The 16,962-nt window shown below is 41.3% G+C and overlaps 1 protein-coding gene across 2 annotated transcripts in view; it reads left to right on the forward strand.

Annotated features, from left to right (window-relative positions):
* The window catches only part of fbxl17 (F-box and leucine-rich repeat protein 17), a 204,701-nt gene that overhangs the window by 53,310 nt on the left and 134,429 nt on the right, over positions 1-16,962 (forward strand). For both annotated transcript variants that reach the window (XM_027277411.1, XM_027277410.1), the window contains exon 7: positions 15,468-15,575. In XM_027277411.1, the coding sequence (XP_027133212.1) occupies positions 15,468-15,575 (108 nt within the window). The remainder of the gene's footprint in view (positions 1-15,467; positions 15,576-16,962) is intronic.

Below are 16,962 nucleotides of genomic sequence, written 5' to 3' on the forward strand. Positions count from 1 at the left end.
AAATCCTTAGCAGCTGTGTTGCGCTCACAAACAAATTTCAACGGAGGAGACAGATGCCATTGGAGGCAACTGCCATTTCTATTATGTGGTGAAATTGAATCTTTTTTTTTTGCTTAGATCGGTGTGTTGCTTTAGATTTGAGGACTTCCTGTGAGATCAGATGTTGATTTTAAGGAATGCTTCTGCAGTAACAGCTGGGAAAACTTTTAATATTAAAGGAATAATCTGACATTTTTGGGGGGGAAATATGCTCATTTGCTCTTGAGTTGGATGAGAAGATTGATACCATTCATGCCTCTACACTAAATATTAATCTAGCAAGCCAAGGGACTGCTCTCAAGCCAAGAAAAAGTCTAGCACATAACACCCCATAAAACCACAAGTAGTCCTTCTTAAATTTATGTTATTGTATGCATTAAACAAACAAGATATAACATGTTATTTAGTGAGCTTCAGAAGTGCTTGTAGGCGGATTTATTAACCTTCGGACAAAGTGAGTTGAGCTGTGTAAGCTAAGCTTACTGGCTGCTGGCAGTAGCATCATATTTGGAGTACAGACATGAGAGTGATATTGATCTTCTTATTTAACCCTCTGCCTCTTTCCCCAAATGTATTCCTTCGAGTATATGATTTATGGATGAATGACAACAAATCTGTGAAATTTGTCTGCATGCATGACTGCATGACTCAGTTTATTTTCAGGATCGGTTAGGATCTGTGTCCTCATGTCTGTCCACAGGCTTCTTGGAATTATGCATTCTTTAAATGTCAACCTTCACCTCAAAAAACAACCGCAAATGCTTGTGTCGACACTGTTCTGGTGCTATTTTCTTTCTGTTTCTTTTCACAACAGTCTCATTTTTTTGTTTGGCTGTTCATTACTTCAGTGCCCGCGAGCTGTTTGAAAGCCAGCGAGTGTGTTAAAACAGAGTGCTGTCCCCAGTGGAGATGTCTGGACTTTTATTTACAACAAAACCCTTGGGGAGCCGCATTTGGTATTTCCATACTTGGCTCCAAACAGCATACGAGTGCTGTTTGGTTTCACAAGTTCGAGACCAGCACAGATTTTCTCAGCTCAAATGCTCACATGCCAATACATTTGGTGCAGTGACTCACCAGATATCTGTGTGTTTGAGTGTGTGTGGGTAGTTGCTCAAACATGTGGGTGAGAAGGACCAACTTATACTTGATGTGCTCTGTCTTGCCATGAAAATTAGCATAGATCTACCAGCAAATGCTCTCATCTCTAAACTCTCTTGTTCTTAATGAAGCATCTGCACAAGTATGTGAGCATGTAGAAGAGTGCAAGAAACACAAATTACGTCTTGGTCTTGCCTTCTCTCTTTGCTCCCGCTATCCCTATTTTACTTTTCTTTCCCTGTTTCTCTCTTTCTATTTTCATTTCATTTCTCCACACTCTCTTTTGTGCTTTCACGCTATCCACCTCTCCCTTTGCACCCCATTGCACCCAGGGGAACAATGGTTCTCTAATAACCTTTGCAGAAAGCCCGTGGACCTGATGATTGAGCAATAGTAGGTTGGAAAACAACACAAAAGGTCAGTTTTCCATTTTTTTCCAGCGGTCAGGCTCAGGTTTGCCGATACCGCAGGCCTTGTTATAGGCACATTTATTATGCAAACCGTGCTGCGTGTGACCCAGCTCCTGTAGAATTAGCATTGACGTGGGTAATATGGCAGTGAATAAAGGTTTAACAATGACCCCTTAGCCATCTGTGATAGTGCCGAACTAATTAGCTAACCACTGATGTCTCCCTCTTGCCCCCCCACTCTCTCTCTCACTCTCTCACTGCCAGTCACTTTTAGTCAGTTGCACACATACATGCACAAACACAGTGGGCTTCTGTAGCTATAAGCATGGTAACGGGTCGAATCCCCGTTAAACTCATGGACATTAATGGGCAAGTTGAACTAAAGGGAAAGATTATTATGTAGGAAATAATAAAGGAGTACAAGGCCATGCAGCTTCTACTACAAACATGTAGATTCGTAAATTCAACAATTTAGGAATCTACATGTTAGCATACCTCCTCATCGATATTCATATTTTCTTTTTGTCACACTACCTTGTTTTTCAGTTTTTGATCTATTAATGGCAATGCTTCCAAATCAACATCCTAGGAAGCCTCCTTCATCTGGCCACTAATTCCAGGGTTTCCTGCAGTTTTATAGTGGAGGCATCTCCCCGCCCGAATCAAAGATCACAAGAATTTATTGCATTTTCATGAAATGTAATATTAGGGTTATTAAGCTTCAGGGAAAACGAGCAGTGGCGCCGCATCACGCAGCAAAGGCCATGTGTTTAATGAGTGAGGTGATTTATTTTTTCACTATCTAGTAAAACCATAGAAAACTAGACGAGATGCATCAGGGTCTGCCTGATTCAGCGCAGCAGGTGATTGATTGATCGATCACATCATTTGTCCGCGCCGCAGTAATTAATCAGAGCAGCATGCGGTAAAAGAGAAAAACCTTCTGACTTTTTACAAGTCAAGAAAAGTCGAGACAAACAGCACAACCAGTCATAATCAGGTAGGGATGTGTGAAACACTCGCTGCTGCGCTGGAGGTCAGACACTCGGCTGAAGTTTGTTTAATATGCTCGTTTTATCCAATACATTGAGCTAAAGTTGGAATTGACCAGCTGGACTTTAATCATTAACTACGATTAGACTGCACAATCTGTCACAAAATTAATTCACTGTGGTGTTACAACAAAGAAATCATCTGAATAAACATTTCTGTGGCAGTGTAGCATTGTATCTCCAATAGACAAGTGCTCCCTGGTCACACACACAAAAAAAAAATGTCGTTTTCTAGAAAGAATAAATTGCCACAGGACACCAGAATATCTTTACATTCAGCTTCTGTGTTCTCTTTGTTAGAGGCTTCCCTACTTATAAAATGTATGGAAAAATCCTTTCCCTGCTCCCCTTGCTCTTTATTTCAATCATACCTCCATCTTTCTGACAGCAGATATCTGTCCCTGTCACTACTCATACCATCAGCATAAATAATGCCGTGTGAATGAGCTCGGCACAGACCGGTAACATGTAACAACCTTCTAATTTCCCTGCCGTGGGCACTGTCACCTACCTGGCTGTCATTTGAATAACAGAACACCCTGGATACCTGTGTGTATGTGGATGTATGTGCACCTCTAGAGTATTTAGGATGTCAACTGTCCCACACAACACTCATCCAGCTCATATCATAAAGCCCTGGCAGGCAGAGGCTGCATGCCCAGAGGCCATGAGGGCAGAGGAGGCCGTTACCCTCCGGCCAGCTCCAGGTCTTTCTGGCCTACCATGACACTGACAAGGTGGAGGGAATAAAGTATGGAGTTATGCTGTACAAGGACTGAAGATGACGAAGCCTTTAGTGAGGGCCTACGGTACTATAGATAGTTTCACAATGAGTTCAAAGCAGGTCATGGTGCCATAAATGTTTAACTTCTGAAATATGTTTATGCTCCCACTGGAGAACAAAACTACAACAACTGTAATGATGTTCTGCCTAGCATTTTAATGTAATGACATTCTATTCAAATGATCCCCGAAAAGCCAACTATAAAAATTTAAATTGAAGGAGTGAACTTCACTCTACACACAGAAAAAAAATTCATATAGTAAGTGTTTCAGGAAACATACTTCCTTTTGGCCTCTTTCTCTTCCCCTCCTGTGTCAGCTCCAGCTGTCTCAGTGTGCCTGATTTCTTCCTGACCATTTAGTTAATGTGGAAGCTTTCCTTTATAACCCAGAACTCTGCAGACCAAGTTGCACCTGTGTCCAACATCCATGTTTTTTTTTAAGGGGGTCACGGTTTGCAGAAGGTGCGACAAGAAGCCAGTTTTTTACAGCTGGTGCGGCGGTGGGAACTCGTCAAAGTGAGCTGAGGTGTGGACACTGTAGGACGCGATAAAATGAAGAGAAAGAAAACAAGCTGATCATTCACTAGAAAGAAGAAAAGAAAAAAACAAACAAAGTGAAAAGGCATGCGGGAGGTTCAGACAAATGATCTTGCTCAACAATGCGCTAGATTGTGTTTCGATAAAATCAGCAATTTGAAACAAGCGTTTCTCTCAAAGTACCGAGGGACTGACCTCTGGAATCAATAAAAGCCCACTCCTACACACACTGTCAGCTCAAACTTTGTTCACATATTGTCAGAACATAAATGATGCAAATTAGCTTTCACTCACAATTACAGTTCAGTCTACAGCACTTCTACTTGACGATACTGCAGGGAGTTAAACAGGATTGCCTTGGCACTGGAAAGACGGTTGTTTTGACATATATTTAAGTAATGAATACTGTTTTTTTTTTTTTTTTTGTTATAATCTGATGTTTCAGCTTGAGAAAATTAATTTTTTAGCAATGCATATACATGCATACACTACATTTCAAATAATTAATCGTTGAGACATGGAAAGTTGTTAGAGACTATTCTATTTTCAGCTGGGATTGTTCAGTCATCCAAAAGTTGTTTAGCACTACTGCATAACCACAATAAAAGAAATAGTGATACTAAGAAAAATACCGTACTGTACTTCAGTGATAGAAAACACAAAATGGTCGTTCACTTGATTTAAACTGTTTTCTTGAAATTAAGATAAATGAATTCATGTGGTCTGTATAAACTGTCACCTTAGTGACCACAAGTCTATTGTTAATTCTACAATGCAAACCAATTTCTTTTGAAATGTGAGAATCAGACTTTTTTTTTGATAGAGAACTTGTTGAGATTGAGATTAAAAATGTAATACACAAGGCCTGCAGGCTTGGTCTTCCTGTTCTCTGCATAGTTTCATATTTTCTCTTCACAAATTCTTTCTCACATTCACACACTGCTTGGGGCTTTATCATATTTGCTGAATAGGTTATTTAGTCAGGATTAACATCAAAGATCCACCAACAAGATCAATGTCATCACAAAGAAACTCCAAGGTTCTGAAAAACACTGTTTTCCCTCAGAGAGAGCATTGAAGTATTTTTTTTTTCCTTTTTGGCTAGTCCTGTGATTCTCTCAGCCGTTGCCAGCTCCCGCTCTTTACCTTTAGTACTGTGTCGATAAGAAGAAGAGGCAGTGGTTCTCTCCATAGACTGCTGAACAGAACAATCCAATATAGGCCATAGCTTTAACGCCAGGCATTGATAGGTATGTCACCACAGCCGCCTGTCATTCTGGTCCAGGTCCATGGTCAAATTGGCCTCTTTAGGTCCCATTTTTCATCATTAGCATGAGACATAAAACTGATCTCTAAGTAAAGCTCAAAGTGTTAAAAGTCAATTTCAGGTTCACCCTGATAGATTGTCCTGGGCAGTTACCATGGGAACAGTGAAGGGTTAAGAGGTTCAGAGTCTCTCTTGGTGGTTTCCAGTTTTTTTGTAGAAGGGACATTACGCCAGCGAGCCACCTAGTCCTGAAGAATGCTCACAGCTGGCTGCTGCCGCTTGGAGGAAAACTTTGATCCAGCACATTATGTATAGTTACTGTAGATGCTGTACACACCAGCGCACCATGAGGATCATATATGAATAACCAGGTTTCTCCATGGCACATGCAAATGTTATATCCTAAATATGAAGAGAACAAAGATACTAATGTGCATGTATAGTATAATCTACAGTAAATCAACAGTCAGATTATTGAGAGCTGTGACAAGTTTAGTTTCTAAATCAAATGTGAAAAATAACTTTGCAAACTAACTGATTTTCTGCTGAAAACCACTGTCTCTACTTTGTCTCTGGCTTTTATTTAATCGTACCTTTTCGAACTAGATATTGGTTTTAATTTAATTGAAGTCTTAATTTAATTGAATTTAATTGTAGTTTCACTATAATGTGCTAAAAACACGAGTACAGCATCTTCAAAAGTCAGCGCCAGCTTTTAACAGTTAAAGTGTGGACAAATGCTTATTTGTGTATGTGTGTTGTTAGTGTGTTTAGAAGCTGAAGGGCAAGCTTGAAAATTGATGGCATGCTGTAGGCGGACTGAATGGGTTTAGAAGTAGCATTTCCAATAATGCATTTTCTCAGGCTTCCCTGAAAGAGGCTAAAAAGAATAGGGAGTTGTTTGTTTTTCTTATGAAATGGTGTCTTTTGTGGTTGGCTTGCAAAATCGTTATTGAGTTCAACCGGTATGTGCTTCTTTTAAATACTGAATTCCTACTGTACTGCACAGCACTACTGGACCTTTCTTTTGCTTTCAGAGATGTTTTATTCCAACTGGGAACATCCCAGAAACAAAACAACTAGTCTGCACTTTCTCTTACATATCGTAAAACACAGACTCGTAGAACTAATATGGTAAGCTGACACATTGGGGTTTCAAAACTCAAGAGAGGCAGGGCGGTCGGTAGCGTAGTAGGTTAAGCGGCCGCCCTGTGTGTACAGTAAGAGGCTATAGTCCTCGCTGCAGCTGGCCCCGGTTTGAATCCTGCATCGGACGGCCATTTACTGCGTGTCACTCCCCCTCTCTCTGCCCCCTGCTTCCTGTCTATCTTCAGCTGTACTATCATTAAAGGCATAAAAGGCCAAAAAAAAAAAAAAAACTCAAGAGAGGTATTCAAAGGCTTTGACAGTGTGGTGTAATGACATCTACCGCTTTGCATTTAAAGGAGTAAAATGTGACTTTTGGTTTTCTATACAGTAGTTTCTGATTTCAGTCTGACATGCAACAAAGAACTATTGATATGTTGCTTGGAAAAAGAACACACTGGGATTTGAAACCATAAGAGAAATGTTGGAAGGTTTTGACAATGTGATGTAATGACTTTGCATTTAAAGGAGTAAAGTATGTCTTTTGGCTTCCCCCGTAGTAGTTTCTGATTTCCGTCTGACACGCAACAAAGCTTTATTGATCCATAGGGAAATGGGCCCAGAACAAAACTTCCTCTTCATCTTATGGAAACTACTATGTAGGGGTCTCCAGAAGCATTTGACCCCTGTCCACACACACACACACAAACACATGTGCAATTACACATGCACACAGCCAAATCATGATAAAAGACAGCATGTGAAACTCTTGAGGAAACTGAAGGGCTTACGCTGCTGAATAAATGACAGGTAATTTTCAGTTGAGAGTGGAGCGTACAGACGAGTGAGACGATCAATCTCTCTGGCGATCACCCATGCAGATTTCAGTCCTCCCTGGCATCATCAAGGCTGATGACAACGATGGAGCGAGACAAGATTGCTTGACAAGTATGTGTGTGTGTGTGTGTGTGTGTGTGTGTGTGTGAGCGAGAGAGGGCAAGAGAGAGAGTGGGAGTGAGAGAGAGGTGCGTGTGGATAGTACATTAATTGATTTCCACTAGAAATGCATAAAATGCTGCCTTTGTTCAGGCTATGGAATCATTCCTGCTAAATAGGTAGCGGTTACTTTTTTTTGAGCTATGTGAAAAGGATAGGGCAAGTTTTTCATGGATGTTTTTTTTTTTTTCTCTCTCTCGTTCCAAGTGTGTCTGAGATGGCCACAGCTGGAGAAAAGTGGATCTATTGATCCTGGGAGTTTCATTTTTCAAACATAGTCATCTTTCAGAGCCAGGTTCGATTTTTGAAAAATATACAGTGTGCTTTTCAGATAATTTTATGGCCTTTGTGTCACAGTGTACAGTGGAGAGATGTGAAGAATCCCTGGATGGTGGGTAGTGAAAGCGGATGGCCATACTTCTCCTCAGCCTAGCTCGAGAGCAGTACTTTCCTGAAGTACATATTGCGACTAAGGATTACATATTTTTTATTATTATCACAGCCCAAGAGGACACTTCTGTATAGCTTGTTTTCTCCCATAAACACTCCAAAAGCCAACAGTATTACGGTTACAATCATTTAACAAAAAGCCAAGTATTCATTCAACACTCTCTGAGAATAACAGTTTCCACAAAGACAACACTTGAGTTACTTATTTTAATTTATTTGGTCTGCCACCTGCCTGCCCTCAGTTAGCTGTTTTTCTCTGTAAATATTGTGAGAGCTTAGCCTTTCTCTTGCTTTGTTATAAACCTTCCAGCAGTGATGTGTATTCTCCTAAATTATATTTCCAGCTCAAAATAACGAGCGAGACAAAGGTGAAGAAAGACAAAGAGATGGTGAGTGGGAGAGAAAGTGTGGCCAATGTGTTTATTGCTTACACTAAAACCTCAGAGAGACAAAGACAATCGCAGGCGCTTTTCGTTGACACAAAATGGTGACTACCCACAGTGCAGCTTCATGGGTGGTGAAGTGGTAAGGGAGTGGTTATGCCATGGCTGACAGTTGCTCCCCCGGTGTTGGCCAGTAGCAGGTCACGGTAACACCGCACACACACGAAGACCCCCGCTGGTGGTTAAAGGTCTGCTTGGTCTGAGGACTTGATAACACACACACATGTACACACACGTGCAAACAAACATGCACTGGTGCCTATCCTTCTTTTAGATCTGTTTTGACTCGGACTCTTCTGTGAGGGCATGGATGGGGGGTCAAAGAGCAGCCCGTCCTGTCTTAACCTTAAGTGTGAGCGAAAACAAAAATGACCCGACTGTTTTCTAAAGTTCAACACTCCACCTGCCAGTTTTTCTTGTGTCCGCCATGTCTGTATATAATATTATGTTGGTAAAACACCCCTTGAGACATGAATGCAGCGTAATTATATTATGCTAGCAAGTCGCTTTTTCGAACTTTATGCTTCATTAAATAAAAATGAATTCACTTACTTTGAAGACTTGATGAAGACAGAAGAACCTCTAATATGTTTCAGAGGATTTCCTGCAACTGGCGATGGAACGACATCTTATGCAAAGCTGCTGGATAGGCATGAAGATGGATTGTTAATAGAATGTGTTGCAGTGTATTCAGTAATCATTATTAATCTGTGTGTCGGCGGATTCTTTCTCAACTCGGCCCAGTGTTCATAAAGCTTGGTTAATTAGACTGATTGATTAGATGGTGGTGATTCAGAGCTCTCATCACAGCTCCTCATCCCGTCAGGCCTCTAATAAGATCAGATTGCTCTCATATTCACGTACTCTGCTGCACATACACACACACACACACACACACACACACACACTGCTTGTTTGGCCTGTCATGCCACCTCTCCATCTTCTTCAATGACTGTCTGTCACATCCATATTCAGATAGGATTTACAGGCATGAAAGAAGCAGCCAAGCTTGCCAAAGCAATACACTGAAGACTAGAAGTTACATTATGTTAACATGAAAAGACCCCCCCCCTCCTCCATCACCTCCTCTACCCCCTCCTCCTCTTCCTCTGCTTTGTCTCTTACTGTGATCCATCCTGTGTTCCCGTCTCATCACGTCTCATAAATATAACTAGTCCCTCTGTTTAGCCAAGAAAAACATCACACTCAATAGCTGGAGACCAAGAACCTAACATCTGTCTAGACTCAACTTTGTACTTGGCCTGCGTGTGTGTGCTGCATGTGTTTTTCTGGATGCCTCTGTGAAAGTTTTCATGTCTCTATATGAGAAAGCATGAGCACATCACACATCTTCTTGTGCATATGTAAATGCGAATCAGCTTTGCGAAAGCTTTAGTTGCTGGCCTCTGCGATGCTTTTCTGATCAATACACGTGCGCAGCTCCAAGCAAAAACCGCCCCGCACTTAGCAGACAGTGCCTGCTCATCATCACAGAGACAGCACAGTAAAGAGACTCTCCCTCGCTGTAGTAAAACTTTATGACTTTCCGTGTTGCTTTTGTCTCCAGGCATCGGATATTACAGAGGATGATAAGCGTTCATTTAGATTTTTTGCCAGATCACCAGTCCTCCGCGTCAATACAGCCCATCTGAGCTCTTTAAAAAGAGACAGAGTTTGGGGGGGTGGGGGTGTGTGTATGAGTTTATGAGGGTGCACCTAAGCGTGTGTGTGTATGTCTGTATTTGTGTGTGTATTCCAAGGCTGTGATAAACCCACTGCAGGATTACCCCTAAGAGAGTATTTATGGAGAAAATGATTACCCTGGAAAGAACAGAACTTTGATGAAAATCGTCCCACTTCAATTTGCCCCTCGCAGGCCTGCGGTTGGCGTCTTTGTTTATAGGTAATATTGGAAATCTGTGAAATTGCACAGAGAACTTCAGTAACAGAGCAATTTTATGCAGACGTCATTATATTCAGTATCATTTTGATGAGGTTTAATCATCTTTGTCACCGTGAAATAGTAGTATATGGTACTTTGTTTCAATCTCTAGCTTCTGAACTTTCTGTGCAGATCTGAAATCTAAGTGCAGCAGGTCTCGAAATTATGTGTCTTTCAATTTATGCCCACACGATTTATAGGAATTGTCAGCATAACATATATTTATTATCAATATGCGTTGAGAGATTTGCCATATGTCGGGTGAGCTCAGTATTAATAATGTTTTGACCATTAGCCTCTGCAGTATCAAGCTGTGCTGACATTAATCTAATGAGGTGATACTATGCTGAGTTAGCCTAACTGGCTTGATAGACAGTTTCCTGTGAATGAAACTTTTAAAATGGTTTATTAGAAAGCTGAATGGGACACCTGCGATGGCTTAGTGGAGTTGCTAAAGCATCATTTGGAAAGGCACTCTGTACAAAAAGTACACATTCCTGGCGGATTACTTTATAATGTGATCACTATATTTGTTCGGTCTTCCTTGTGATTGTCACGACAAAAGATGAAATAATTACTTTCTTGATAACTTTCCAGAGTTGTAAAAGTCAAAGTGTCCGATATGATTTCAAATTCATGGATTTATTTCCCATAACTTGACCTCCTGGTTCATATTTTATGTCTAAGCTGGTACTGATGCAGCACACCACTATCAAACAAACCAAGAGAATGTGTCTAAAAAACACATTTGACGACCTTCACAGTCTACACTTGAGTCGCCCCTTGCTGCGCCATTTCCTCGGTCCAGATAACAAAATTCATCCTGTTGAATTCGAGAAGTTTTGCAACTAACTCTACTCTGCTTGCTCTTTGTTTATGTTCACAAATGGTTGCTGGCATCCAGTAAAACGTAGCTCTCATCGACTGAATGCATCCTGAATAGGGTACAGTTCTCCCTCCCTCAGGTTTTTGGCCGGTCACCCATCATGCACAGCTGGATGGGAGGTCTATCTACGATCGACTAGCTCCAGTTGGCAACAAAAGAAGAAAGTTTAAACTTCTGCAGTGTTCTACTTTTTTTTTTTTTTTTGGACAAGAAAGTGCATTTTTGTCGTGCACGGTGTGGGATGAATTTTGTGTGGGTGTGTATGTGTGATTGTGTATCATTTAGTTTCAAACCTAGACAAATGACAGTGTGCCTGCCCTCCACACACTCCCTGCTATCTCTCAGGTGATGAAACCGGCTTTACCTGTGTGTGTGCGTGTGTGTGTGTGTGTGTGTGTGTGTGTGTGTGTGTGTGTAAAATCCACACAAAGCAGGAAATAAAAAGGAAAGAAAGAACACAATTAATGATGTGAGGGAGGAGGCATTCTTGCTGTGTTGTTTTTGTTGGTGAGAATAGGCCAGGGAGGGATGTAAAACTTTAGTGGGAGGGAGAGGGGGGAAAAAAAAGGAAGGATGAAAGGGATGAACAGCAATCTGCTCTGCTCTTTTTCTATTTACATCTCTTTTGCCTGTGTGTTTGATGGAGTCCAACGAGTCGTATGATAGACGATATTGACAAGCTTAAATGCCCTTATTGGATGAGAAGTGGCCCCCGGGTGCTGCCCCAGCGTTTTCTAAGAACCGACCGCCAGACAAAAACCACACACTCACATACAGCATTACCCCTTTTTGCTACCACAGCACTCTTAACAATTACCTTCCAGCTCTTTAAAAGACACACACACACACACACACACAAAGGCTATCTTTATGACTGCAGCATTTCCACCATTCCAGCCCACTTTTTTTTTTTTTCCTGCTTTCCTTACCTCCTTCAACCAGAGACCATTAAACCAGATCCCTTCTAAAAGGCTTTAAGGCCTCTCTTGGCGGGCCACGTCTTCTCCAAAGCCCTGCCATGGCTCTTTTCGTGTTTTTAAATCAAAGTCCATGAAAGGTTGAGGGGGAGGAGGGGGAAGCAAAGAGAAATTTGGGACGGGTTCTTGTGTTTGTGGGTTGGAGACAAATCTTAGTTACAAACCCATATGGTCGTACTCTCACACACACACACACACACACACACACACACACTCACATACACAAGCTTAATCTGATACGGTACATGCTCTCCTGGCCTGTTCTGCTCCGGTGGGATCTTATTTTTTTTTCTCCTCTGTCTCCCCTCTCACCTGCTGAGAGTTACTGTAGATGTGTAACCTGCTCTCTTTCCTTTGTCTCTTCTTCTTTCAAACACAAGTGTATACACTCACGCACACACGCACACACACACACACACACACACACACAAACGGCTGCACCCACACACTTTTGCAGCACAAACACTGGTATGTAAGACAGTCTGGAGGTGGACTTTGATTTGTGTCGTTCTCTCGCAGACGGTTCTGATTTAAGGATCACGGCGGTGTGTAGCTTTTTGATTCTGCTGGTAGTCAACCTGAAAATGTTTTCCTTGATGGTTTTTTGGCAGAGGCCATGTTGGGGGGAAGCTCCGGCCAGCTCACTTCACCTGCCAGCTGCTCTGCTCAGGCTGGTCCTTCTGGATCTTTTTTTTTTCCTCCCCCTAAGTTTCATACTCAAAAAGACAACTCCGCTCTACTCAACCTCCTATCTCCAGCTGGCCCTGCAGATCAGGTTCCATATGCATCAGTGTCTCAGAGTGGGAGCGCTGACTCACCTTCAGTTAATCTTTTCTGACTGCAGTGAGTGTTGACGGGTGGTGTGGTGGGTCCAAACCGGAGGTGTAGAATTTTAAGGTGCATCCAGTTATTGATTTACCTGTAAAAGTATTCTGTGCAAAGGTAGCAAGTACAGTGAGCTGCTACATCATGTACACACAACTGTGTCCGGGGTGAACAGTTCTGTTTCGTGTGATAAGTTTTATTCTTTTTGTAAAAGGCTTAAAATACCGATACTGGAAGGAGCAAAGAAGGGATACTGTGCAACTGTACAGAAGAAGAGGTTTAGTTTTCTGTTGTCCTTTTTTAAGAACGTTTGAAACAGAGCTAATCCTATTCCTAACATTAAATATTTCATTGAATTGAACGACAACATGCTAACATTTTCTAATTAGGACAAAACACAAAGTACAGCTGAGGCTGATGGGAATATCATTAGGTTTTTTTTATGAATAAACATTCATTAAAGCAAGTTAAAACGTTGTACCGATGGTGACTATTGAGCTAATTATTATTAAGTTGTGTATGCATTGAATTTCATAGCAATCCCTTAAATAGTTTTCAAAACATTTCTCAAAAGCAAAGTCAGAAGATGACCAAAATCACTAAGATTCACCTTCATCAACGTCTGTACAAAATTTACTTATTTTCTTTTAATTCAAGTTTTATATTTGGTCAGCGGCAGAATAATAGCACTAACCTAAAACCTTTTACACAAAACTTCATGCAGTTAGCGGTAAGACGTGTTTACACACCTGAATCTGAAAAACCCTATTCATAACTGAATTAACTCTTCCACTCCCACCATTCTCTCCAGTCACATTCCTTTATAAACCATTTTTTGTACTTTACAATCGCTTCAGCTCCTTTCTGATAAGGCAGAAAACCTTTGAGCTACAGGAGGTGTTTTTACCCCGACAAGCCATACTGTATGTGACTTGGAGAAAGATAAATGGACACCTTGTTCTTTCTTTTTGTGATTTCTCTTTCCCCTCAGCAGTGAGACGGAGAGAGAAAAGGGAAGGGAGAGGTGACGTTAGAGTGACAGGGTTATGAAGTCTAAGGGTGTGTATATAACATCAAGAGAATGAAGGGTATAGTACAGTGATCAGTATAGTATAGTAGTTTAATCAGCGTTACTAGGTAGGGTGTCAAATGGATCTATGAACACAACATGCTGTGGTTGAACAGAAGTGTGACAGGCAATGAATGGCTTTGTGTTACTGGCTGTCTGGTCACAGTATGACATCTACTAGCAGTGTGTCTCGCACACCAAAAATGTACAAATATGTCAAATATTCAGCAGAGAAGGGTCATAAAACATCAGTTATCAGTTATAAAGGTATAACTACAGTACATTGTTGTTCCATGTTCATCCCATCGAGTGAAAATGAAAAATTGAACAGCAAAGAAAAGCTTTACCTGTTTTTGCTCATTTTTTTTTTTTGTAAGATTATTTTTTGGCCTTTTCAAGCTTTATTTCTGATAGAAACAGCTGAAGAGTGACAGGAATGCAGGTAGAGAGAGACGGGGAATGGTCGGATTCGAGCCCTGGGCTTCCACAGCAGGGACTGAGCCTTCGCACATGGCGCGGCTGCTCTACCAACAGAGCTAAACGCCACCCCCCCAGGCTTACTTTTTAAAACAAGTCAGACTTGTACACTGACAGATTTTATTTTAAATGTTTATGTTAATAAAGGAAAAGTTTGGGTTTGTATGCATCTGTCAATAGTTGATGTGCTGTTTGCATATATTTAAATCTACATTTTGGCTGACTTGCTTTTTGGGAATTTCAAAAAGAAACGTTGAAGGTTTTTGACAGGGATGCCTAGAAAAAAGTGATTTTTGTTCTCTAATGTTCTTTGATGTTGGTTTTTCTTTGGTTTCCCAGTTAATCACAGTGTAGAGTCAATTCGCTCTCTCTCTCTTCTCTCTCTCTCTCTCTCCTTCTCATCTTATTTTGTCTTTGTGATTGATGAAGAGTTTGAGGAAGCACCGAGGAAGCCTACAGAGAGGACAAACAATCTCCCATGTATTGTTGTAGTGTTGAGTGTGATGAGGGGGGCGAAGTATCTATCAATACCCGTATTGATGACTACAGTGGAAGCTGGTGGAAATGTTCTGCTTCCCTATTGATCTCTGATCCATTATGAGCTGTTAGCAGACAGCCGGGTGAATGATGGCGAATGGTCCATTCATCATAAGGCGACGTCCTCGCTGCTTAGCAGGCACACTCTTTTAGCTGTTTAGCTTGACAGTTATCCTCATCCTTCTCCTCTCCTTCTGTGATTCTTTTTCTCTGGCTCCTTTTCTCATCAAACTCAAAACCCACCCGAGCCGCCGGACTCACTGAGTAGACATTTAGGCTTGAATCTGACAGCATCTGGCCCACACGCTTGTTCAGAATAATACTCTTAATAGAATTGAAATTACTGGCAAGCTCAGCTTTCTCTGCTGCAAACTGTCCAATAAAGTCTTTCAGGTGTCTTTGCCCTGAATACCATATTATGTTTATCCTTGGATGAATGAAATAAAGCTGGTATTATGAAAAGAAAATGAGATCCACTTCAGAAATAATGGTTGCAAGTATTTAAACTATGAAGATAAAGACATGTCTTACTTGGGATTTAAATTTTTCTCACTGCTTTCCCTTTTTCTGTTCTATTCTAATCTCCAGGTCACTGATCGGACTGTGCGAGCGGTTGCAGAGCATTGTCCTGAGCTGCAGTTTGTCGGCTTCATGGGATGCCCGGTGACCTCTCAGGGAGTCATCCATCTTACAGCGGTAAGTCTGAACTTGCTTTATAGTAGTTTTCCTTGCAAACCTCAGCTGTGACCTATTGTCAGAACTCAAGTCACATGTTTACTTCAGATAAAAGCGCAGTTAAGAGAAGGTTAATTACAGTCAGTGGTTTCACGTTTTTGAAGTAATTACTTGTATCAGCGATTGTCAACAGAGGTTTTAGTGTGACTAAGTTTTTCATCTAATCCTGTTACCGTAGGCCAACTCTCCATGTTGCAGCAGGTCTTTCATTGTCTCCAGGGGGTAAAATTAACTTTTGCAGAGTAAACTCAGGACCTCGCTGTGTATTTTATCTAAAACTTAGTTCTGAAGTGATTTCGTGTTAACTTTTAAATCTCATGAAAGCCTAATGAGATGAATCCTAATAATACGCTGCTGTTCTGACTACACCCTGCTGTTTGGATATTACCATGCTAATGAGTAGCGCTCCGCGGTCTAAGATGTGCCATGCCATATAAACATGGACACACATGCGCTCACACAGTGATTGCTTGAGTTGAATTCACCAAGGTATACCGCACCTTGTTTTTCTCCTCATTTATTTCCTCTTTCCAACATAACGTCCATCTAGAATATGTGTGTGTGTGTGTGTGTGTGCACTTAAGTGTGAGTGTGTACGATATGTCCGCACCCATGTGTGCCTGAATAATACAATTCGATTTGTGTTAGATGTACTTGGGTGTACACGCAAGTGTGAACGTACCCTTGTGTACGGCGTGCGTCCATTCTTTCTCAAATGCAATTACAGTTGTGTTAATAGGACTGAGACACTCGATGCCACGCTGCATTATTAGATTAAACAGCAGATTAATTTGTGCTCATGCTTTTGGCCCCATATCATCTCTGCAGCCTCCACTGACCTTGGCCAGTGTATTGTAGACAGACAGTAATGAAGCCAGCCAGTCATAACAGCATTAGCATACCTGGAGGTGGACACATACACATCCGCCCACACGCACAGCACAGTCTAGCACACCTCATTATTATTTATTACAGTATTAACCAAGGTGAGGTTTTTTAGTTTAGAGTTTAGATGAGCAAGTTCGTAATTCTGATAATATTTCTAGTTTTCTCACAGCTGCAGTCTCGTCTCAAGTGGAAAAGGAAATTTCTATTTTTTCCTTCTACTTTTTGACATCATAGCGAGGTTAAGTATTTTAACAAGACAGACGCATACCAAACCACATTTTTCATCTTGACAGTAACGCACACACGCCTACACACACGGCTACAGACACACACACACACACACACACACACACACACACGCACACACACGCAGAAATGAAACTGTTACAGTACGCATTTGTGTAACTCCACTGAGTCCACTGAATCTGTGACAGGTTGTCTTCACTTGAGCAATCCCTTC

This window comes from Larimichthys crocea, chromosome III (assembly GCF_000972845.2).
Source record: "Larimichthys crocea isolate SSNF chromosome III, L_crocea_2.0, whole genome shotgun sequence".
Taxonomy (NCBI): Eukaryota; Metazoa; Chordata; class Actinopteri; family Sciaenidae; genus Larimichthys; species Larimichthys crocea.